Source organism: Acipenser ruthenus, chromosome 25 (genome assembly GCF_902713425.1).
Source record: "Acipenser ruthenus chromosome 25, fAciRut3.2 maternal haplotype, whole genome shotgun sequence".
NCBI classification, from domain to species: domain Eukaryota; kingdom Metazoa; phylum Chordata; class Actinopteri; order Acipenseriformes; family Acipenseridae; genus Acipenser; species Acipenser ruthenus.
Genome location: NC_081213.1, coordinates 6,789,728 through 6,814,164, shown reverse-complemented (window position 1 = coordinate 6,814,164; position 24,437 = coordinate 6,789,728). Strand labels below are relative to the sequence as shown.

The following is a 24,437-nucleotide window of genomic DNA, read 5'->3' as shown; positions in this document are numbered from 1 at the left end:
CGCTGGCGCTCCCCCGCATTAGGGATGCAAAACCAGCAGGAACTGTTTCTCCTCATCACGCTACAGCGCACCCTACTGGCCAGGCGCCTAGTGAGCTCAAGCGGACACTTGCAGGGCTGGCCTTTGTCCTCCAGAGGCCGGTAGCTCACTGACATCCATTCTCGAGTTTCTGGGTGTAAAAAGGCAATGGGCTTGGTTGTTGGATCAGAGGGCGCCCACTGACCCTTCCGTTCCCCTGAGCTGTCGGGGGAGATTGCTGCTGTGAGGGAACGTAATTGGACATTCTAAATTGGGGGTAAAAACAGAGCTATTAGGCATTTCACATTATTGTATAATAATGAATGCACAATTGCATACTAATACACATACTGGTATCTTCAGGTCTCTGTATACATTGTTTTCTTTGTCTAGTTTTAACTTTACACCAGACAAGTTTTGGCATGCTGTTCACAATATTCCCTCTCGTCAGTGGAAAATATGCTGTTTACTTCAGTCCTGCTCCAATCAGATAAAACCCGAACCTGATAATCAGAGAACACTGTGCAGTAAGCACCCTTATCTGCTCAGGGTATCTCCATTTCAGTCAGGACTTCCTTTGATTGAGATTTAAGCATGTATGACGACTGACCTCTGGCTCATCTCGTGAGCATGAATGATAAAAAGTCATCAGTGAATATTGTGATCTGTTGAGGTAGCCGTTTGTATTCTTTTTTAAAGGAACAAACTGCCCTCAGTTACTACCTGCTGGTGGCGCAGAAGATAGTTTTGCAGTGTTCCCATACGTTCCCCTTGGTTATACTATGAATTTGCCATAGTTTACTATAGTTTGTCATGCTTTTTAATATGCTTTACAATACCTCTCTGTGTTACCATGCTTTCACTGTGCATTATCATGTTTCTTTATGCTTTATTACTAAGCTTTTACTGTTGTCAACTTTTCTAAGAGTAGCACACACACCGTAACACACCACTAGGTCTTAGCTAGACTTTGTGACTTTCTTTAATGTGATATATGATGCAATATTATTCTGTTCATTTTGATGTAATATCCATCTTTTATGTCCTCCTCAATCATCGCTGAGACTAACTGTGAAAAATAGGTATTTATATACAGACCTATAGATATATGTAACACAGGGCAGATCAGCCTAATGGTCTTTATAGAAGAGCCAGTGCCATCTAGTGCTCTGCCACCTTGGAAGTGTGTCTATGTTTTACTGGCACTACACCACTGTCACTCATTCATATAAACACATTAAGGCTGATCTGGTCAGTATTATGTCTAGGGTAGGCAACTAAAACTGGAGAGTAGTTCCTGAAGTCATAGTCAAAGTACATTAACACAGACTTAAATAATAAATAATTAGCAATCGCAAACATTCAAAGCCAGTGCAAAGGTAAATGTTCTGAGAATGAAAACATGTCATGTATAAACCAACAAGAAACAAACTGATTGCTCAGAGGGGCGCTGTTGCGAACACTGTAAAACGTGGAACACATTTACAGAAATAATTTTTTTTATAATAAAAATAAAGTTCATAATTTGTCTGATATAAAAACAATTTTTTTTCAAGTTCACCATATGTTACCGATGTATAGAAACTGTAGAACACACTGCCATACAAAGACTGGTGCACAATTTGTGGCATAGGGGAGTGAATATACTTGTTTTATATATACTGTAAAATACATAACTAATAATTCTAGGAAATCAGTTCTTGTAAATGTTTTTTTCTTTCTTTTACTGTGCAGTGTGTTTTTGTGTCAGGAGTTGAGCAATCTTTGTCAAAATCACAGAAAAAGCAAATACAGACACTAGAGGTAAAGTCAGGGTAGTTGATAATTATTTAGTGTGTATCTTCATCCAAATACCCAGTCACTGGTTGAGCCCATACCAGTGCTGTGCAGCGTTTGCCTATCATACCAGTGCTGTGCAGCGTTTGTCTATCATACCAGTGCTGTTCAGCGTTTGTATGTCCAACATAAACCAACTGCAAACAGAGAAATGTAAGCAGTTCAGTCAGGGAACTCATGCGATAGATCAAATATTTATTACAGATTAGACACGACACACTTTTATGCATATTATAAGTTCTTGGATAACACATTTAACATATAATACATGTTTGACCTTTGGCCTCGCCTCAGGGAACCCCTGCTCATGCATTTTTCCACTGATAAGTGGAAACGTTGACTGTAGGAAATCCACGGGCAGGGGGGCAGATAGCTGCCCTCCCTCTTAGACAAAGCCCCAAAACAGGTGGATGCTGGGGAGGAGGAGGCAGCAGGTAGGTAATGGATCAGGTAAGATTTGAATCCTTTCCATGATGATCAGTGGACAGTAAATACGTTGTTAGTGACGAGGTACTGCTATTTCAATTGACAATTGTCTGGTTATCAACACTTAATAACCTTGATTTGATTTACTGATTAAAAGTGAGTTCCCAGCCTGAACCACCGCTTTGCTTAATTTTTGTAATTAGGTTTGCAATCATTGTTGTAATCAGGTCTCCTAAATATAATCAATAAAACCCAAGAAAAGCTCATGCAATCACCAGTAACTGAAGGATGTTGTGTATTACTCTTACAAAGATAGTCATTAAAATGTCCTTCCACGGTTCATTTCAACAATGTTTGCGCATTTATTTTAGCAAATATAAAAAAAGTCTTTGCAAGACCCAGATAAATACATTACATATAATATTTATAATTACTACTTAGTAACGTCATTGGAAAACTAAAATAAATATGTCTCTTTTTCCCATTTTTCATCCATAATGGCACGCCACAAAAATGCCAGTCATTCAGCTTGCCTGGTGCTCAACAGTTCTTGGCAGATAAACACTGCACACCCAGAAAACGAACACCAGTCATAGGAGTTCCCTGCATTCATAGCCACCCTTTCTGTTTTGTTCTGTGTACACATGTTGATTGAAGATAAAGAACAAATCCGATCTTGAACCGAAGATAAGGGCAAACGCTTAACTGCACCCATTGTCATCCGGAAGATAACACAGACACAACTAGAAAAACTTGAACAGACTCTAAAACCAGTATGGCTCCTTGCTTTTCTTGTGGTGCTGAAGCCCTGAGACAGAAAGAGAAAAGATGATAAATATTATGATATGTCAGCATGGTGCTTAGCCAATCCAACTGAAGTGCAGTATGGCATGTAAAATAGCTCTGAATGCATAGGGGCAAAGGGCCATATTTTCAAAGTGTTTACCCTTGTCTTCAATTAACTATATTTTTTGAAAGAGGTAAAACGGCTGTTCATTTTTATTAATAAGAACCAAACAACTAAGTAATATAATCCAAGTTCCTCTCAAAGTGTTTGCTTTTCATTTTGTAATATTAACATGCATGTTCCTCCTTTCAAAAAATAGGAGTATGTTAAAGAATGGCGGAAACGCTTTGAAAATATGTAAAAAGATAATACAGGGGTGCCATTGGGGGTTCTATAGATGTCAGAAATCTCCCATATATTTATTCAGTCATCTCCCTGTAGAGTGGTGGCTAAACTGAGTAATGTAGTCACTCACCATATACTGTCAGTAACAAGTTTGAAACCAACTAATTGCACATAACTATTAGGCTTCATTGTTTTTTCCTGATGAGTAAAATCAATAGTTGTTATTGCATTTTATACTCAGCACATTCCAAAGCGTATTTATTTTTCAAATGTCATTGGCCAGCTTGTTGCAGTGTGACATCACAATAGCAGCTGTGTCAAGCTTTGAATTCAGAGCTCCTCAAAAATAAATAAGTTAAGGAAATCTCTTATGATAAGGAAACGGTACAAACAGAAAACACAATGGTTTTAAAATAATCAATTCGTGAGTACAGACAGAAATTACTTGGGATATCGTCTCACTGTCTTCATTCTCTCAATCATTGATAGTTCTACGTCCCCCATTTAGAGCCATCTGTCTCAAAAGGTTGCATGGTCTTGGAGTTTTAAACAGTGTTGCTTTGATGGTTGGTCCAGAAATCATAGTTAAGCTTACAATGACTTACAATTAAAATGTGTGTTGAACATAATTTAGGATGGTCTGGCAGTGGTTAACCAGGTTAATACAGTTTCTGAGCATTGTGCTTTCAGCCCAGTGCTTTATTCATCACGTTCACTTTGATTTCAGAGTTTGGGTGGGTTTAAAATTCATAAATCATTAAAATAGACGCCCATTGCGTTCAATGTTATCTTAGGTGAATCTGGTCGTGGGTGGCACTGTGATAGACAGATACAGCTCATAACAGGGTGGTGCCTGTGGCTCCTTCTTGTCCTGACAAGAACACCCTGTAGCACCACTTATAGAGTGAATTGTAGGTATTGTTATCCACATGTTCTGTGTCATTAATCTCTTTTATAAAAACAGAGAAAACAGCAATGTGATCGAGAGTAATTTGTATTGACACAGAAGCTTAATGCAGTAGAATAGAAGATCGAACCCCCTAGTTAATTAATGACCCAGGATATGCTCCCCCTTTGACAAACTGTACCAGTGTACTGCAGCTGCATTCCTGCTAAAATGTCAAGAGACTTTTGTACTATATAGGTACTGCCCTCCAACAAGTAATGCAGAATAACTGAGGTGGGATGTTTGTTCTCCATTTTACCCCATTCAGACTCCTTGCTTATGGAATATCTTACTATCCATGAATGTTGTATCAGTCTTGGCAATCAACATAGCAGACAATACAACTGTAGGTTACCACGATATCTAAAAAGCAAGTCAAAGTGGGGTAACATGGGGTCCCCAATTGTTCTTTTAATTTCTATTCTTGTTGGGTGCAGCTCTAGGAACTGTATTTACCTGCGTCGATGTTTAAAGCAAGCGTCGGGGTGACATCGCTGGCTGGCAGCAGACCGTGCCAGGAGGGCGCTGGTTCCAGTTTGGTGATGTCGTAATGCCCAGGAAGAGTGGCTATCCGAGCGGGGCGCATGGCTGGCATGAGCAGCGGGCTGTAGTGGGACTCCAGGCCCGTGGGCGGGTAGAGTTCATGCAAGGGGCGGGGGTGGGGGTATGTCTGGCTCGGTGAGTAAGCCCAGGACTCTGGCCCGTGCGGAGGAGGCAGGCCCGGGTGCAGAGAGTACGGTTCCACGGGGTATGCTGTCCCCTCTGAATGACTCTGGCACACTTGAGGGGAGTAGTTACTGTCCCAGAATGAGGGGGGGAAGCTACGTCTACCCGGGGAGGAGCTTTCTGCAGAGAGAAAGCAGGGAGGAAAGGTTTAACATGACTCACTTTTAATCATACTCAATGTCTTTAAGAAGTATTTATCGGCAGGTATTTAATAATTCCATTAATTGACATGTTGATTTCAAAACATGGAAAGCTGTCCTGCCTCTTGTTTTCAATTAAGTACCAATGAATGGCAATTCACTTCCTATATTCAAGGTTTTAGTGTACTTTTAATCACAGACTTTTCCTTATATTTAATATTTGCATAAAAAAAGAACAGGCTTATGCTAAAGCAATTGCTTAGTAAATATGGGACATTTCTGTATGGTTTTTAAACATGTAACATGTAAACTAAATTCCATCTACTTTTATGATAATGGTGGCTTATGCTTTTTCCCATCAGCCTATATAAGGACTAACTTCAACAAGCAATATTGCCCTAAATCACTGTGGTGCAGACAGAGCCCATTTCAGAGCTTGACAGCAGAGGTCTCCACCTGTTGTTTTTACTGGACGGCCTGTCCCAGGCGAATATCTGTTGTGGGCATTTCCTAGCTATTATATTTATATTTATAGTTTTATTGTAATAGGATACTAGGATACATACACAATTGAATTTAAATAGATAAAACAGAATCGATGTACAGAGCTTTTTAAAAATATATTGTCCACAATTATTTGAGTACTGTGTTGGTATTAGTATTAAGCTTTTTATTCATCTAGTATTATATTTACACTACTGTCAATTCATGTCATATGCAATTAAAGGCTGTCAAATGTCTTTGTTTTGTTTTTACTTAGGAATTTTGGTAACACTTTAGTTTAGGTATCCGTTATAAGTGGTTATAAACAATCTACAAACATGTTATTAATTATGCTATTCACAATTATAGAATATGATTAGTAATAATAAGACTGTTATTTAAGTATGTTATTTTTCACAGAGAATTAGGCTACAATATGCAATACAATTTAATATGCGACAGACATGAAAAGCTGCAGCTGATGTTGAAAGGGTCCAATTCTCTCTGGCTTCTACTACATTGTGGTATAAAGGCCTTGTGGTCCCTCCTGCCTCATAGTTAACAGGGCCAGGCTTACTTCATAACAAAACATGTGAAAAAGAGAAAGCTAGCATGTTTTCAATCAGTAAAATCCACAATTAAATGAAACCTGCATGTTATACGTGTTTTATACCACTCTGGGTCCCAGGCCTATTACACAAGTCCACAGACCTGACTTGACTGAGTTTGGGGATCAGTTGACTACTTGGAACCGCATGAGCATTCATACTATTCATACAGCAGGTGAGGTCTCAGTGTCACATGATGTCAGTGTCTTTGTAAAACAGAACATGTCACTGTCGCTCTGTTCTTACCTGCTCCCAGCTCTGTGGCGCGTCTCTTCCCATCTCCCTCTATGTAAGAGCTCAGCGCTCTGGAGAAGTGTTCATCCACCACGCTGCTGATGTCTCCCTGGTAGTAGGTGAAGAGCACACACCTGGAGCTGAGGTACTCTGCCTCGGGGGCCACGTGCTTCTCCTTGTCCCTGCCGCCCTCCTTGGGTCCTGGAAACGAGGCTGAGACAGTCCCAGGCAAGCTCTCGGCCCTCTTCTGCATTCTCCGACTGTCACCTAAAGTCTGGGCAGAAGCATGGGATTTTTTAAACAGAAAAGTCAAAGTGGTTCAAAGCAAAACCATGAATTCGAACCATTTTATTGGTGAAAATGTTCCTCTGTCTGCCATTAACTGCTAGATAACTACCTACGGAGACAGTCTGGTGTCCAAAGTCGAATTATCCAGGTCACTTAGCTACAGATAATGACGGCTGCAAAGGGTATTAATGCTATTTTAGACCAAACAAATGTTTTTATGTATGATGACATTTTTAAAACGTGTTTTAAGGTTGAACTGGATCACGGGCTGCTTGAGATTTATGTCACAGCTTAAAATTAGTTTCAAGATACAAATAAAACACGTTTTAGCCTTATCTGCCTATAAGATATTGACTACTCGATCCGTGAGGTTTATAATAAATATAAAAAAGACTACCTACAGTATAGACCAGCTCTTGGAAATGTTTGTTTAGTTACAGTAGTCTTCAATAGAGGCGGTCATTAATACACATCTTAATATTTATGTGATCATGAGACTGGAATTACATGCAACAGTTCCCTAGCAACTGCCATCACTCCATTATCAAAAGCTTGCTGAAAAGGTTAGAAAATTATTATTATTATTATTTATTTCTTTAGCAGACGCCCTTATCCAGGGCGACTTACAATTGTTAGAAGATATCACATTATTATTTTTTTTTTACATACAATTACCCATTTATACAGTTGGGTTTTTACTGGAGCAATCTAGGTAAAGTACCTTGCTCAAGGGTACAGCAGCAGTGTCCCCCACAAGGGATTGAACCCACAACCCTTCGGTCAGGTGTCCAGAGCCCTAACCACTACTCCACACTGCTGCCCAAAATGCCATTATAATACAAGTATTACCTTGAAGAAACCTTAGCACACCACAACATCAAAAGCAATGTTGAGATATGGACATGCATTTGCCCTTTAGGACACTGATGCTTATTTGGTATGATGGTACTGCAATGTCCAGTGTGCACTGGTTCATACCACTGTGATACCATATGCAAAATAAAAATGCTACCAATGTACCATTCTACTAGCTTATAACATTTTAGGTGTCCCTGTGCTACCATTGCCCCTTAATACAGAGGGTGTTTTGGCATTGTCACACTATTGCACTGAAGTGGTGGGGACTGAGAAATTGAATTAGCACGTCTTTTGTTTTCTGTTGGAATCAAGCGCTCATTAACAACGCAGTCTGCAAATCAGCCAAATTAGTGCGAGATTAGTAGGCAACATGAGCCAGTGCTTCCCAAGCATTAGAATGGCTATGAAATACCATCCTTCTGAACTGGGAGGCTCAACTAGTGAAACAGCTTTTCAGAGTCAGTGGATGCATGCACTACATGTAATGTGTCACTCCCCAAGACTGCTGGGCTAATATTATCAACATGGATTTATAAGGGAGCATCCCTTATACAGGTTTTCCAAAGTAAAAGCACAGCAAAACCTTTGTGAAAGCATGGTAAAGCATAGGTAAGCATTGAAAAGCCTATACAGCATATTAAAAAAAAAAACATGGCCAACCATTGCAAACTACAGTAAATGCATGGTATAACCATGGGAAAAGCATGAGGTGAACTTACTGTGCAAACTTACAGTAGTAAACTATTATAAGGGAGCCTTCTTGAATCTTTTTTTTTAAATGGTATGGGACTTTGCATTTTTGACTAGTGAAAAATATAAAACCAGTATTTGTATTTGTAAGCGAAGGGAATGCTAGGAGCGAAGGCTACCGATAACAAGAAACAGAGAATGTCTATAAAGTGCACATCATTTGTTTGGCAGTAGAATATCACAGCATTGCATTCATATGGGTAATACTTTCTGCAGCTTCTTCCAAGAATTTAGGGCAGAAAAAAAAGCAATCGGGAGTTACTGATGATGCAAAGGTATTTAATAATTATTTGAAGAAGAGGTTGCACATTACCGGCACAGAACACAGATCTGAGACACGATTTATCTTAATAGAAATATTCATAATCATCTCTAATGGCCCATTCCTTTAAAAAAAATACAAATGGGCTGTATGATAAAACAAGTTAATTGTATATGTCATCAAAGATCTTCGATAACCACTGTGTAGTTTCCCACAGCTTTATCTGGATTGCCATCTAAATCACTATCAACAAAAACAATCTTCTCAGCAATGCCCTTGTAAAAGCTGGCTATGGTATTTCATGGTAAAAGTAAAGCATAGCAAAAGCATTGTGAAATCACAGAAACGTCTGGTAAACCATGGCAAAAATCTATGGGTAATTAGTAAGATGTTTGCATACATCATTTTGAGTTTGAGCAATTTTCTCATTTTGCCATTTGTGAATAGAACCACTGTATTTATAGTAACTTGACATACAGGTTGCTAAAAAATATACAGCAAGTTCATCAAATCTTTTAAGGAGCCACATAGTACTAAAAAACCTAGAGATATGGTCAAAAAATTTAACAAGTTGCTATAACACACTGCAATGCCCTTATAAAAGTTCACCATATTAAATAAGGGTCACAAAGCATAGTGAAAGCATGATAAAACATTGGTAGCCATTGCAAATCCTAAGGTATAGTTAAGCATATTAAAAAAATGGCAAACCATGGTCAAATATAGTAAATGCATAGTATAACCATGGTAAAACTGCAAAATAACCATGCATATTAACCCTGATTAACTTTTATAACTTTGTAATAACAATTACTGTGTAGTAATCTTTAACCTGACCCCTTGTCTTAATTCAGTCTATAAGCAAAAATAGTTTGTACCTGTTGGCTGTTTATATTGTAGGCTGAGGCAGCTGTGGCATACAGTGGATAATGTCCATACGCTGGGTACATAACCTCCAGGCAGCTCATGATTCTAAAGAGTCCAGCAGTAGGGATCAGAGAGCGGGCAGGGTGACCATTCCTCTGCGTCTCAGTGCTCTAAAGGCAGTAGGCATTCCCAAGCCAGTTCTGAGCATGCAAGGGGGGGCTGCCGCAGGGAGACAGACAACATCACTTGCTCATATTGCCAGCTGTTTCCAAGCCACTAAATCAGCAGACAGGAGAAACAGGATTTTCTTTCCAGACCAGCTCCTCCCACATCCCTTCTCTCGTTAAAGCTGAAACCAATGGATTTTGTGTTTCAACGAAGTAAACATCCTTAAGGCACATCATACAATAAGGCTGCTACTGAACTAAACCCCTACTCGGACTCCTTTCTCAAGAGATATCTTGTTAAACAGATCAACTACTTGTTAAGCATATGTTTTAAAAGTGCAACTGTCACACATGCCTTTATACCCCCAGAATGTGATCCCTTTTCTAGGAAAAACTCCTTGCATGCTCACGAAATACCTTGGTATCGTTGAATAGATAATCATCCCATATTCCAATGCATGCATTTGAAAGAGCAATCTGTCTAACAAGTGCGGATAGTGCATGTACCTCACAGCGAAGCTACATCTTGGTTGGTCCCCACCACTCATTTTATCTTGACGAAAGCCGAGTCCAATATTAGGATGAAGTAAATAACAGCGACTCAACATGCAATAGAAATCAGTAGAAGTACTGTTCAGGTATTAATGGTACATATTTACCCAACATACTTAAAAATCACATGACATGTTGCCTGTGTAATCCCACTATTAAGAAGGCTGTCAAGAGACACAGTGAGATCTTATAGAAAGCTAGACCTAATAGAGGGAGAGTTTGCTTTAGCATGTGTGCTCTACTATTCCTGCCTATGCTTTAACATGCTTTCAATATGCATTTCACAGTGGTATACCTCAGTCCTATGAAGACAATGTTAATCATTTTCCATAGGCAGACACTAATCCCATTATATTTGAATGATGCTGTTTATGGTATGTATTGCATTCATCATTATAATACCCATCAGGTCTAGCAGAACCATGAGCAGACTGCATCATTTCCAACAGTGGCATGGCAATACTGTGGACGCTGACTGCATGGTATTGCAGTGTGTTTGGGTGTCAGCATTGTAATGTCAAAATATAAAAACGTAACCATCATGATAGAGGGAGCCATGCTGCCTTTGTCCTTTGTGCAGAATCATTAAATGTTCATTCTATTGGCTCTGCTTTGCCGTTGAATATCATTTGGTAATGGGTGTGACTTGGGATTAAAAAGAAATGTTTGTGAATATTTCAGAAGCCCCGTACCTAACTAGCGCTGTTGCAATTCCTGTAAGAATGTCACAGTGTATCACATGTCTGTTTGACTCACAGAGGGCCTGCCTGCCTGCAGCTGACAGTACAGCACCTTTGTGGAATGTAAACAGACACGAGATTCTTTAAGATGAGTAACTGTGCACAGAAGGATGTGGAAGAATGTAGCATAGAGATTTAAATAAAGGAGGCCAACCTGGCTTCATGGAATGAGCCATGAAGACAGATTACAAGAATTCAATCTTTTTATTCAAGAAAAAAAAGACGGGCCAAGGGGGTTTGATGGAAGTTTATAACATTTTAAAAGTAAAGTAAAAATGACATTTTCTTCGGTTTTCTTTTATTGTCCCCTTACCTTTTGTGATGTGTGCAGCAGTCAATCTGAGTGGATGTTATCTGATTTGTTTCCGTTGTTTTTTGCTCAGTCTGTGATAGGTGCTTGTACCACTAGTACTGTTCTTCAGTTCCAAGATAGATTCTTACTTACATAAAGACACTTTTGCTGATCTGTCCTCCCTTATATCAAATTGTCATAGTACAAGCGTAGCAAAGTGTAATAAAGCACAATGAAAGCATGGTAAAGCATAGGAAAGCAATTGTATAGCCCAGAGAGGTATGGTAAACCACATTCAAAAAGCATAGTATAACCATGGGAAGGGCATGGAAAAGCTGCAAAATGACTGTTGTGAACTTTTATAAGGGCTACAGTAAATATATCTATATCTATGGCAGGCAAGCAGAACTGCAGAGCAGCTCCTGGAGTCAGGTTATAACACAATTGAAAACACAGCAAGATTGCAAACATCTGTAAAAGGTAAGGGAGATAAAATACATTTGACAATACTTACTCTTCCATTTAATCAGAAAAGGTTGACGCAAGTTACGACCCCTATTTACATTTCAGAAAGTGGAATTAGAGGGCACAGATGGAATGTTGTTCATCTTCTTATTTTGAAATCCAGATGAGTTTAAATCTTGGACAATAAATGCTTTCTCACTGTACAGTCAGAATGTTGTACTAATTTAATTTGTTATTCAATTTCAATTACTAAAAACCTAGGCCCAGAGTATACACAGGTATGTAAAATGTATTATTCTATATCAAAAATGTAATGCTTTGATATAGAACCGTGAAATCGGACACAGGCAGTTTTTATGGCATTGCATATGTGCTCTAATGCAAAAATGTCCATTTAAATTTTTTAAAAATGCACAAAGTAGATATGTATTTTGGTAATCTTGGACAGGTAAATGTTTCCGGCTTATAAGCAGATGTGGTTTTGTGGGGGTCCGATGAAAGTTAAATGTGCTATAGTCAACAGCCTGCCTTATTAATAGAATTGACATCATTCATTAAGCATCTATAATGGATCATTTGAATCATTTCCAAGAACACTTTGTGGGGGTGGCAGTGGGGTAATGGGATCCAAAGCAAGTCTGTGCTTTTAAGAACAACTGCTGTGTGTCACTGACTCTCTAGATTGCTCGAGTAAGAGTTATTAACCTGAAGAGGAATGCATGAGCTCTATAGGGGACTGCGCTTACTAGACCTAGATAACACATCAAAATCTTCAGCTGCAAAAAACATGTTGACATACAACAGGACAAGCATGTGCACATGCACAGTGTTCAAAGAAGGCCCATAGCAATTCATTTCAACACCTCAGGGAGCTGTACAGTTAGGGTTAGAATTAGGGTTAGGGTTATATCATGCAAAACATTTTACACATTAAGTACATTGTAACGATGCATAATAACATTGTAAATATGTGTAAGTACATATGTATTTACCATGTATCTACAATGTAAATACACAGTAGTTATAGACACTTAATGTAAAGTGTTCTCAGAATTAGCTTCAGGTTTTTTTTTTTCTACATCCTGTTGACATTTTAACACTAAAAACCATCTCACCTGTTGGAATCCTTCTATTTCTCCTCTAGTTTTGTAATATTATTATATTTTCTTGGAGCAAAAGCAGAGTGATCTATGGCAACACCACTGGCATGGGTCTGCATGTTAAATTGTCATAACGAAATGAGGAATGACAACATCAAAGAGGCAATTAGCCTGCTCCAACTTTGGGGAAATAAACGGGTCAAGACTCAACAAAAGACGAAGCAATGGAAAAATGTAAATCTAAGTTTGAGAGTTGAAGAAAGCATGATAGCGGGACAGCTTTGCAGGCAGGAAAGAACTGTCCTCATGGTGAGAATGATGCAATTCTCAAACCTGGGGCTCCTCCCAGCTGAACAGAGGGGAGCCACGAGTGGCAGCTGCTGACAGTCCGTCACAGAGGAGGGGTGTTTGAATAACAGATGCCCTGACAGTTTCCTGCATTAATCACTGACCTGCCCCCGATGAACATGACAGCTGTTTCCAATCATTTGTCTTTATTGGCCTCACCAATTTTTTTTTTTTAAGTGGGGACTGTCACCTGACAGCCCAAGCACAAAGTGACCAAACTAGGAAAGGGATCTGAGCTGAGCTCTGGGTTGGAGGGTGAGCTCAGACATGGATACACATCTGATCAGGAGACAGGCAGGTAAAAATAAGTCTGCAGCACGGCCGCTCTGTGTGTGTATATGCATGTGCGTGTGTGTGTGTAAGACAGACAAAAATAAAGTGGTATTACATCATCTTCTGACTGTGCCAGTGGTTTAATACACTGGTCAACAACAACAAAGCCTGAGGTTCATTTATACACAAGATGCAATCCCCTGACTGTCATCTGCATTTTCCACCTTGTAGCCCTGGTCTATTCTGAGTCCTACTGTGTTTGGATCCAACGAAACAGGAATAGGGTTCCAAATCCATTGGGATGTACTGTACTGTACTATACTGGGGCTGAATGGTGTCCATAAACTGCAGTGCACTAGGATTCAAATAACATGAATCAATTAAAATCAAATAAATTACTGCTTGATTCAACAGGCTTGTGCTAACGATGGACGTGCTCTGACCTGCCAGACTAATTTCATTACATAGTGTAAGAGATTACCGAATAATCTTCAATGGCAATGCAATGAGAGCACAAGAGTAGAGTAATAGGAGCCACTAGTAAAATGGTATCACAGTGCTTTTTATATTTTGACATAGCAACAGGTATCCCAAGTACACCTGGTACACACTGGTTATACCACTGCAATACAATGGTAGCAATGGTAACAATTGTGCCATTTTATCAGTATCACTGAGAAATGTTTGTTCCAAATCCATGGTGTTGCCATCGCTGGTAATGGCTGATGATGGCTGTGCTGAGTTTCAGTTTAACACACTGTTATTAAAATGGTATGCAGTATCTTGCAAAGGACAATGCAAGATTTCAATAATAAAATACATACAGTAGATGTCATTAAGTGACTACTTGCTTGAATACATTTGGGTGGCAAAGGTTATAATATATTAGCATAACTGATTAGTATTATTATTATTATTTATTTCTTAGCAGACGCCCTTATCCAGGGCGACTTACAATTGTTACAACATATCACATTATACATTATTTCACTTTTTTTTTACATACTATTACCCATTTATACAGTTGGGTTTTTACTGGAGCGATCTAGGTAAAGTACCTTGCTCAAGGGTACAACAGCAGTGTCCCCCACTGGGGATTGAACCCACAACCCTCCGGTCAAGAGTCCAGAGCCCTAACCACTACTCCACACTGCTTGCTGTGATATTAGATACTCAAGAGATTTTGGTCACTAAGATGCTTTAGTTGCAGCCACGGCACACAAGATTAACGCAGTCCTCTAGTAACTTCTACAGCTGTTTACTGTCCCGATACACATACAGCTGTCTGAACCCATCTCCAAGGACGAGGAATGCTTGTCAAATAGGGATGCTTGTCACATGTCACAATTGCATACTGATTTATAGACTACCAGTGACTACAGTTAAAGGAACACTGTATATTAAAAGCTTTTAAAAGTTCTTAACGTATTTTCATTTGTAAACATGATATCTGGTGATGCACAAGGTTAAATAAATCTATGCCTGCAAATCTTGCTTTCAACTAGTCTTGCAATTCTTTGGTCATTTCGCTTGGAGAATGAAATTGTCCCACCCCTTCAGGGTCTCCTTTCCTGTCATTAGCCAACCGGATGCTTCCCCTGTTGATTGACATGCTTTACAGCCAAGAATATGTTTTTACCTGAAGACATACAAAAGTTTTCCATAGTAAAAGCATGGCAAAGTGTAATAAAGCATATTGAAAGTATGGTAAAGAATAAATAAGCGTTGTAAAACCCAGAGAGGTACAGTACAGTATCTAAAAATAACACGGCACACAATGGTAAACTATGATAAATGCATAGTATAATTGCTGTGCAAATGTACTGTGGTAAACTTTTATAAGGGCACTGCTGAGGTGAATAACCTAGGAAGAGAAACAGTAAGAGTTTACCGGAAAGGCAAGCAAACTGTGAGCTTCAACCGAGAGTAGTACCATATATCTGTTTAAAAAATAAAAACATGTGTTTCTTTCAAAACTGCACTGTTTAGCCAATGGAGGTGTCTGACAGGCAATATGTATGGAATTATTTTGTTATCTGCACCCACTTTATCAATTTTGTAGCTCAGTTTCACTTCAGCGGTCTTTCTGCAATCAAAGCATGTGACCTACAGCAAGTGATTACATACCAGGGAGAAACTGACAGAAAGAACCACAATACAAAGAAAGGTTGACCAGTGATGAAGACCATTACTTACAGATTTTACAATATCTATTTTCTAAAGAGCTATGTATGGTCACCCTCCAGTACTGCACCATCTGTCTGTCAATGGTGTCATTGCAGGTGATTTTATTTTTTTTGTCCCCTACTTAAAATTCTTACACTGCAGTTTCCAACAAGAGTTTCGTGTGTGGGAGCTCATCATACCACACGTGCAGGCTCTAGTTATGAATTATTAGCACTCCGACCTTAGTTTAGCATCCTTTTATGGATGAGATTTGCCATATGTTAAAACAATAATAATTTATTACGGGTTGGGTTTCACAAACAAGGTTCAAATCGCCCATGAAAATGAGCCCCCCATGCAGCCCTGAGCTCCTGTGTGAGATCACTTTCCCCTTTCGGACTGTGTTTGGTTGCCAGCTTCTCAGAGCCTTGTTCCCGGGTGACATCAGCATCTCTATTCCGATGGAGCACTTGTGTCTCTGGCCTTGAATCTGAAACCTGAGTGGACAGGCAGCGAGGGGAATCACATGGCTGTGATACATTCCTGCTGTGGGACTGCCCCAGAGCTAAGTCAGAGTGACTGATTTATGCCGAAGGGTGACATCATGCACTCTGGAGCTTTTTGATTACACGGTACACTCCAGACTAACGCTGTATGTGTTTGTTCTGGCAATATAAAGTGCAAATATGGAGAATGGAATTGGAAATGTGTAAAATTAGAAGGCACCACACTTTAATTTACTAGCCCCTTATTCATTTGGTGGGATCAAGCGAGTTCAAAGTAGACAATTGTTCACATTACCAGACCACTGCACAATTCAGCACAACTCAGTTTGATGAAGACTTAGGGGACCACATGGAAAGTTCAGTATCGAGGTGTGCTAGCTGAGTTATAAAGAGATGATCACATGACTTCTGCTGGCCCTGTGCCTGACCATAGCAACACTTCTGCTACAGTGCACAGGATACCTTTCAGAACCTCTTGCCTGTTTAATTGTTCTATTATACAGTATATGCTCTCTATTCTGGATTTTGCTTAGATTGCTGTTGACCATACTCACTAATTAAAATTAATTAACTTCCACTTCTCTAATAAGGGTTGCGAGAGCCGGCGCCTACAGCTGTAGAAGCAGTTTTCAAAATGACCACTAGGGGTGTACAAGCGTCATTTTTTTCTTTCATGCCAGGTTTACATTAACACAGCAAACGGGAGCAAGCAAGTTGGACCCATTGGGGTTTCAACAATACTTGACCTTATCATACAGCCACGGATATGGACATTGATATAAATAAGACACCTGTCATTGCACCCCTCAGACCCCAGCTCCCCTGTGACATTTATTCTTAGCCCTCTGATCAGAAGTCAGTCTTGTCTCACATTTAGTATGCATGCATGCAGCCACTAAAAACAGAGCAAGCCCATTTCAGGACTCAAGGGATAAATATGATATCCTGGTAGAAACAATTAAAACCTATTTATACTACAGTGTTATTATTAGTAAATATTAGTCATGTTACCATTATGTAAAATAAATATTTGATCTACGATTATTTGTCTTTACTTTTCTTTTGATATGAAATCATTTAGATTTTACTTATACCCTCAACCATGCAGTTATACTGCTGCTAACAGTGTAATTATAGTCTGTAGACTTCACAGGACATTTACACATTTTCTGATGAGGATATCATATTTCTTACACTATAATTCCTAGTAATACCAATGATAACAGTAAAATGTGAGTAACAGTATTCAGGAACTGTAATGCGACTGGCCTCAAAAATACCTATTTAAAAATATATAACATTTCATTATTGATATATCATCTTTTTTTTATATGGGAAGCAAAGATGTTGTCTACATCATCTCCCACAAGAACCCGTCTAAATCGATTCCTAATTAAAAGATGCCTTCTAATTTAGCCGCGCGTCCCAATGTTTTAAAGCATCCCATTCAATTTGAAGAAAATAGTCTCTTTTTTGCCTTCCTGAACAAACAGGTGCTGTTGGGCTTCAAGGAAGGGGCCAACAAATTGGCTGTTTGTTCAAAAGCCATTTACCATCTTGCCCAAATAAGCAGCCCCTTCTTATTGTCCTTCAAGCAGGCAGACACACGGCTGTTCCTTCAGGTGCGATGAAAAGCTTGCTGTACAAACAATGTAATTGTGCCTGAAACACAAAGGACCCCATAATGAGGCGTCCTGCAGGAGGCCTGCACAAAAAAGAGACTGCAGAGCCCTTTCCAAAGCACCTTTTCCATTCAAGAGTTTAACGACTCTCAATAGCAGTGGCATTATTCCAACACAACACAGCAGCTGTTAATTACTTCATCCTTATCAGAGCTCAGTTCATCCCTGCGCCCCGGCAGTGTGATAATTGGCCTAGGTGTTGGGTCTGGTTTCTTAGTTACTGATGGTAATACAGTTTATTAGGCCTACGCTTTCCCCACTGTGATGGCAAGTGAATGACTGAGCAACCGAATGAGGGGGAAGGTGCTTCTGAAACTGCTGTCACTCTCTGAGCTTCCCACAGCAAAGCGCTATTTAATGAACTAGCATGCCCTGTTCACACAAAGGGTATTGCGTGGTGTGTCTTTTCAGTCATGGAAACTGTTTCAATTGCTTTGCTTTGTGTGTCTCTTTACATCAGATTAATTCTAGCAACATAGTGTTTTGTCCTGGTCTCTCTGAGTTCCTTATATGTAACAGTTACAACTTCAATTTCAATACAGTGGCACTACAATGGCAATGCAATATTTCTGCATTGGGCCATTAGTAACACAGGCCGTCTCAATTATAGGTGCTATTTGCATAATGGTACAGCGGTAACATACTTTTCCCCATAATTATCCTTGTTATTTAAACAGAATACTCATTGAACGTTCATAGTCTCCAAAGCCGGCCTTAAAGACATTCACCTTGGCCTCTGGTTTCTGGCCTCATTTAATTAACGCTCTAACAATACCTGTCCTATTCACTGATCCTTTTCCAGAGAACAGCTGTATGAATTTAATCTTTTAAGATTTTAGAATCTCTACTGCCCTCTGCAGACAACTACTGGCAACAGATCTTTGTACAAGTATTTAGGGTTGGTCATTTTTAAATTTTTTCTATACCCAATATAACAACGTATATAACAACTCTTAATTAATTAACATTTCTTGCACCATCCCAATATTTCTAGTTTTAATAAGAATCACATACAAATCACAGTATAATCAGTGATGATAAAAATAGCCTATCCCCCTACATTTAGTAAGATCATCACATTGTAAAAACACAACAGAGAATATAACGCAATTAAATGTAAACACAATTAGGAAAATAAATGGCAATTACGTCAAGGATCACCCATACTGTCCATTATTTTATTATTTTTTAAAAAAACTTCTAAATACAGCTGCCACTCTATTAATCAACACCTGACTGCCCAGAAGTCTATTTAAAATATATATATATTGCCCTTTCAGTACAACAACCAATACAACCATGGTTATCCAAAAACACACCCGAATAAAACATTTATTTATTTATTTATTTATTTATTTATTGATTTATGTATCCCTTATACAACATAATGCAGATTAAAACAGGAATTAGGAATCATTTTTTCAGCAGCATAGAAGAGATTCTGTTCAGGGCACCAACATTGAGAAACTATGACACCCAGTGACAAAATAGAGATACTGCAGTCCTATATCATTTCCTGTCGTTTCCTTCAGAACTGCATAACCCCTACACCTTCCATAGATCACATTGATACTTTCAAAAAAGGTAGAGGGCAAGCATTTAGTTCAGTCCTTGACTATTTGCAATGCTTGCTGTCAGCTGCATTATTGTTAAGCATCTCTTGGTATATTTAAATAATAATACACATCTTTGCAGTGCTGTTGAAATATGAATACAGTAGTCTCCGACTAAGAGAACACCCCTCGGGAAGCAAGCGAAGTGTTATTATAGCCGAAGTGTTCTCTAAGCTAAGACGGAGTAAGTCACCACCCACAATATGAATCAATAAATAAATAGAGAAATATGTATTACGTGTCATGACGCGTATCAACATATGAAATGAACTGAATAAGTAAAATAAAAGCAATAGGAAAGTGTATGTTATTAAACTATAATAATAAAGTAACAGACAAACTAACATAAATAAACCGTCAAACTAAATTAACACAGCACCCTCACATGTTAAAGAAATGCAGCAGCAATCTACAAGACATGCACATTATTTAACAGAACGGGAAACGCCAAATCGTTCGGCGACTTGTGTCTGATTCAGGGTTTTTTCAAGAGTTCAAACAATTTCCAACTTTGTGTAGCAAGAGAATTTAGCCTTTTGTTTACATGCCATTTTAGCGATGAGGTGCACTCGTGGAAATCAGAATACAAAACGAGTCAATGATATGGTTAAAGTGCCCAAGCGAAACCACAGATACAAACAACCCTCACCTTATTGGGTAACTGTGTGGAATGGAAATGCTTATGAATCTGTATCTCACAAAAAATATTCTGGTAATGTATGCTGTATTTCTGAGAAATCTAAAAAGGAACGGTACTTTGAAGCAAGGTATGTACAGTGGAAACGCTTTGTATATGAAACGGTATTATTTCCACAAAAACAAAGATCCAGTTTAAATGTCACGTGAATGGTACAGACTGTATCGAAAAGTGACAGGCAACCTCAGAGACTGGAAATCGCACGTCATATCATTCAATTTCAAAGCAGCAGAAGAGCAACATTTTTATGACCAACAAAACTACGAATGCTTTTGTGTGCTTAAAGTAAAAGCAAACTAGAAATATAAATATGTATTTGTAACGAATTGAAACAGATTTTTCTTTTTTAACCTGCTGTCCAGAAGTAATGTGTTTTGGGCCTCTGATTTTTATACTTAGTCATCAACAGTATTCTCATAAATATCACTGCCTACAACACAGAGGCAGAAGAACCCAAAACCTATGCATTGTCTGTTTGATCTGACTAAGTATGCCCCTGCTGCTACATGCAGCAGGATGTTTACAGATGCATTTTCTACTTTATAGTTCAGGAAACAAAGAGGAGTCCATATTTCCAACATGGGTTTATTAGGGCAACAATCATCATAAATGTAAATCAAGTTTAATTTAGAATTTTGGCCAAAACTTTTATATAAAAAATATTCAGGCCAAATACAGGTGTTAAATGTAGAATTGGAAGGTGTTAAACATGTATGACAATCTCATGCACAGGTGCCATACGTTATACAGGATCCGATTATTGGGAAATCAATAAATCACTAGCACTTTATAATAAGTGTCAATAACTAAAATGTAATTATGTATGAACTGACACATATGAATTCATATTTAATTGCTATGAAAATATATTCCACAGATATTCCTAATTATGTCTTCATTTGGGGGATATTGTTTTATTCATTTTAAAGAATGTATAATAACGATATCGCATATATAATGTTTGTTCCTTGTTCCTGCAGCCCCAAGGCTTACAGTAAGGTCTTGTGGTAAGGTTATGTCTTGGACTTCTTTTTTTCTGTACCAGGTGCTTGTAGTAAAGAAAGTGCTTTGGAGCCACAAAAGCAGTTGTGAAAATGATTACAGGAAGAAAGAGGAGCAGAGGAGCAGTACTGAACACACAGACTTCCATCTTTAAGCAAGGACTCCATCGGGGTTACTGCTGCTGTGATGCTGCCATTGCCCCTCAGTACAGTAGTGCCACTGCAGACCGTTTCGTCAAGGATTAGGGGCAGCGTTTGTAAAAAAAAATATTTAGCATGTTTCAGTAAGGAAACAAATTGAGGGATAACATGCTTTTATTGATCTTTTGTTACAATACAAGAATGTTATTGTGGCAATAACTGGGACCATTTTTTGCTGATTTACATATTAAGGACAAGTTGATTTAGCAAAATTGTTTTTCTAATTTAAAAAAAATTAGAAAAATGAGTATATCTTGTTTGCAGATCAGACCTATTGTGCCTTTCCATGATTTGTAAATCATAAGTCCGATGCATCTGTTTTATAACTCAGATAAGCACATGTCTTAAATAGTGCAGTTATTTAAATAAAATTAAAAAAAAGATTTATATGATATTAAAATCAGACATTTTAAATTAAGTTTTGACAAAACAAATTTGCAAATCAACTGAAAAGCATGTGAAAACAAAGAAAAACCTAACATACTTTTTTTTTGTATATATTCACTGTCAAATGCAGCTTTAAAATAAAAATAAATAAAAGAATAGTAAAGAGTGCTAAATTAATGAATTTACCATTTATTTCACATGACCAACAGAATGTACTGCTTGGACAAGACAGACAAAGTTCAAGAAGACTCCTCACGGTCATTTGTGGGTCAGTTGTCTAAAAGTGCTGTTAAAACATAAAATCAGGTGACTGCAGTATCTTTTATGGCCAGGTAAGTCCGACCCTTATAAAAGTTTACTGCTGCATTAGCATTGTATAGCAAAAGGTAGAAAAGAACAAGTAACAAACATCGCCAGCCACAGCTGTACATTTAAAGTGATAGCAGTCAGTACAAAAAGTTTATGACTTTGATGTATCGCAACAGTATCTACAGAATAGCAAAAACAGACATGTAAGAGGGCAGCAGTGTGGAGTAGTGATTAGGGCTCTGGACTCTTGACTGGAGGGTCGTTGGTTCAATCCCAGGTGGGGGACACTGCTGCTGTACCCTTGAGCTAGGTACTTTACCTAGATTGCTCCAGTAAAAAAAAAAAAAAGTAGGCTGTAATGTAGGCTGAACTTCAGTATGGATATACTGCAGCTCCAACAAGTATTAGCTCTTTCCAACTGATCGTCATGGCAATACAGTGGCATGAAAATGGCAATTAACTGCATTTGGACTAATGCCTAATAGTTGCACAATGCTACCAGCTATCAACCAGAAAGGCCTTTAATTTAGTTCTCCTTTTGGACTTCTTCTTAAAGAAAATATAAAGAAGATGTGGCTAAGAGGTAGTTCCGTGCTGCAAACAGCCTGTGACACGAAACAGAGACATTTTTAAATATCCTGTCCCACTCTGTGCTTCTGAACAGATATGCATCTGATATCTCTGTACTACTTGGTGCTCCCAGTGTTTCTGAACACAAATAAACCACTGCAATACAGTTTTCTATCTTAGGATGCTCACATGGTCACATGCAACAATAGGAAACCATTTCTCAATATAGTCACTAAGGCTCCCATTCACAACACAGCAAACCAACAGTTCACACGCCAGCCTAGATAACGTGTTTAATAATTGCACTTATTAATTTATTATCACTAGTTTGATTCATTTTGGCGTAGAAACAAAAGCCCAGTCCTGGTGGGATTATTTAGATGTACTGTACATGTAAAGCTTGATTTGTCACAGCAGCTCATATTGTTAAATTGCTTACTTTACCGTTTGTCTCAAACAAAAAGAGTGAAGTGAAAGCTCTGTCATGTGTTTATAATAGTCTATTTCTGTTTAACAAACATTTCGAGAGAAGTGCGTACCTAAAATGAGAAGCTGCCTAGTTTGCCCTGAGTGCACAAGCTGAATGGAATCACAGTTGTCCTCCAACGCTGGTTTAGCTGCTCCCATTTTATGTCTTAAGAAAGAAATATGGAGGGGGATTTTACAAAGGCACAAGAAAACAGGATTGAAATAAAAGGAGGGATGAGAGAAAAGAAAAGAGTAATGAAAGACAAGCAACCCCATTTTTCCAGTAAAGTGGTGTGATTTAAGGATGATTGGTTGTGCAAAAAAAAATGCAGTAGCATCAGTTTTTCTAGTAGAATAAAAACAGAAATGGTTTCTTGCTGTTTAAATTAGAGATTGTGTTGTGAAAAAAGTATGATCTGAGGCAATCCGACCTCTGCTTAGATAATCCTGTGGAAATGGATTTCTCTGTTTCTCAAATGTTTTGCATGTTTTCTATGGTTCATATTGCATTTTGAGAAAAAAATACAATGTAGCAACCTGAACTGGATTCCAACCAAAGAAGTTAACCAATGCAGAAGAATCAGAGTCCTTTTCTGTACAGTACAGTGCACGGCAATACCTGCAATTATACAGCACATGAGTTATTAGTGTTTATTGCTTAATAAAAGGCACATTTAACCTGGAAGGACACACACTACTATTTTACCTACTGAAAGTGACACATAACATAAATACACTTTACATAAATATTGTCATTTATTAATAGGGCTTCCCACGAAACAGCTGGCTCTTGCTATTATCACTCGCAAAACATCTCCTAAAACAATAACTTCCCCCACCTTCCCTAAGAAGCAGGCTAGCTAGGGCTAGTACAATCACTCTGAGTCAGAATATCTGTGAAGATGGGTGATAAGATTGAAAACGCTGATAAAGACTTTCCTTTTAAAGTGAAAAATGTACATTTTAACACAGCTATACCACACCTTTTGTAAAACAGAAACACCCTTTCACCCTTGAACTTGTTTTCTGACTTATTGTTTAGCAGGGAGACTACAGGGATACAATGGGTGTTACTCCAGTCAAGCCAAAAATATATAATGAGCAAAACTTAAAAGAAAAACAGAACAAACACTCAACCATGAACAAATCAGGAGGTTGGAGGCATTGACCTACATCACCATGGAGCGAAAACAGCAGGAAAAGATTACAGTGACTGGAGCACAAGCCTGGACCCCAGTGCTGCACTGTGAGAGAGCCGTACAGAGCTCCCAGTGCTGCACTGTGAGAGAGCCGTACAGAGCTCCCAGTGCTGCACTGTGAGAGAGC

At 38.6% G+C, this 24,437-nt stretch overlaps 1 protein-coding gene across 1 annotated transcript; it reads right to left on the bottom strand.

Annotated features, from left to right (window-relative positions):
* Positions 1-982: 982 nt before the first annotated feature.
* LOC117963987 (transcription cofactor vestigial-like protein 2) lies at positions 983-9,861 on the bottom strand. The gene is made up of 4 exons (XM_059000367.1): positions 9,586-9,861; positions 6,562-6,823; positions 4,815-5,204; positions 983-3,088 (listed from the first exon to the last, which is right to left on the bottom strand). The coding sequence occupies exons 1-4, from the start codon at positions 9,673-9,675 to the stop codon at positions 3,045-3,047; spliced, it is 786 nt and encodes a 261-aa protein (XP_058856350.1). The 5' UTR covers positions 9,676-9,861; the 3' UTR covers positions 983-3,044.
* Positions 9,862-24,437: the final 14,576 nt, after the last annotated feature.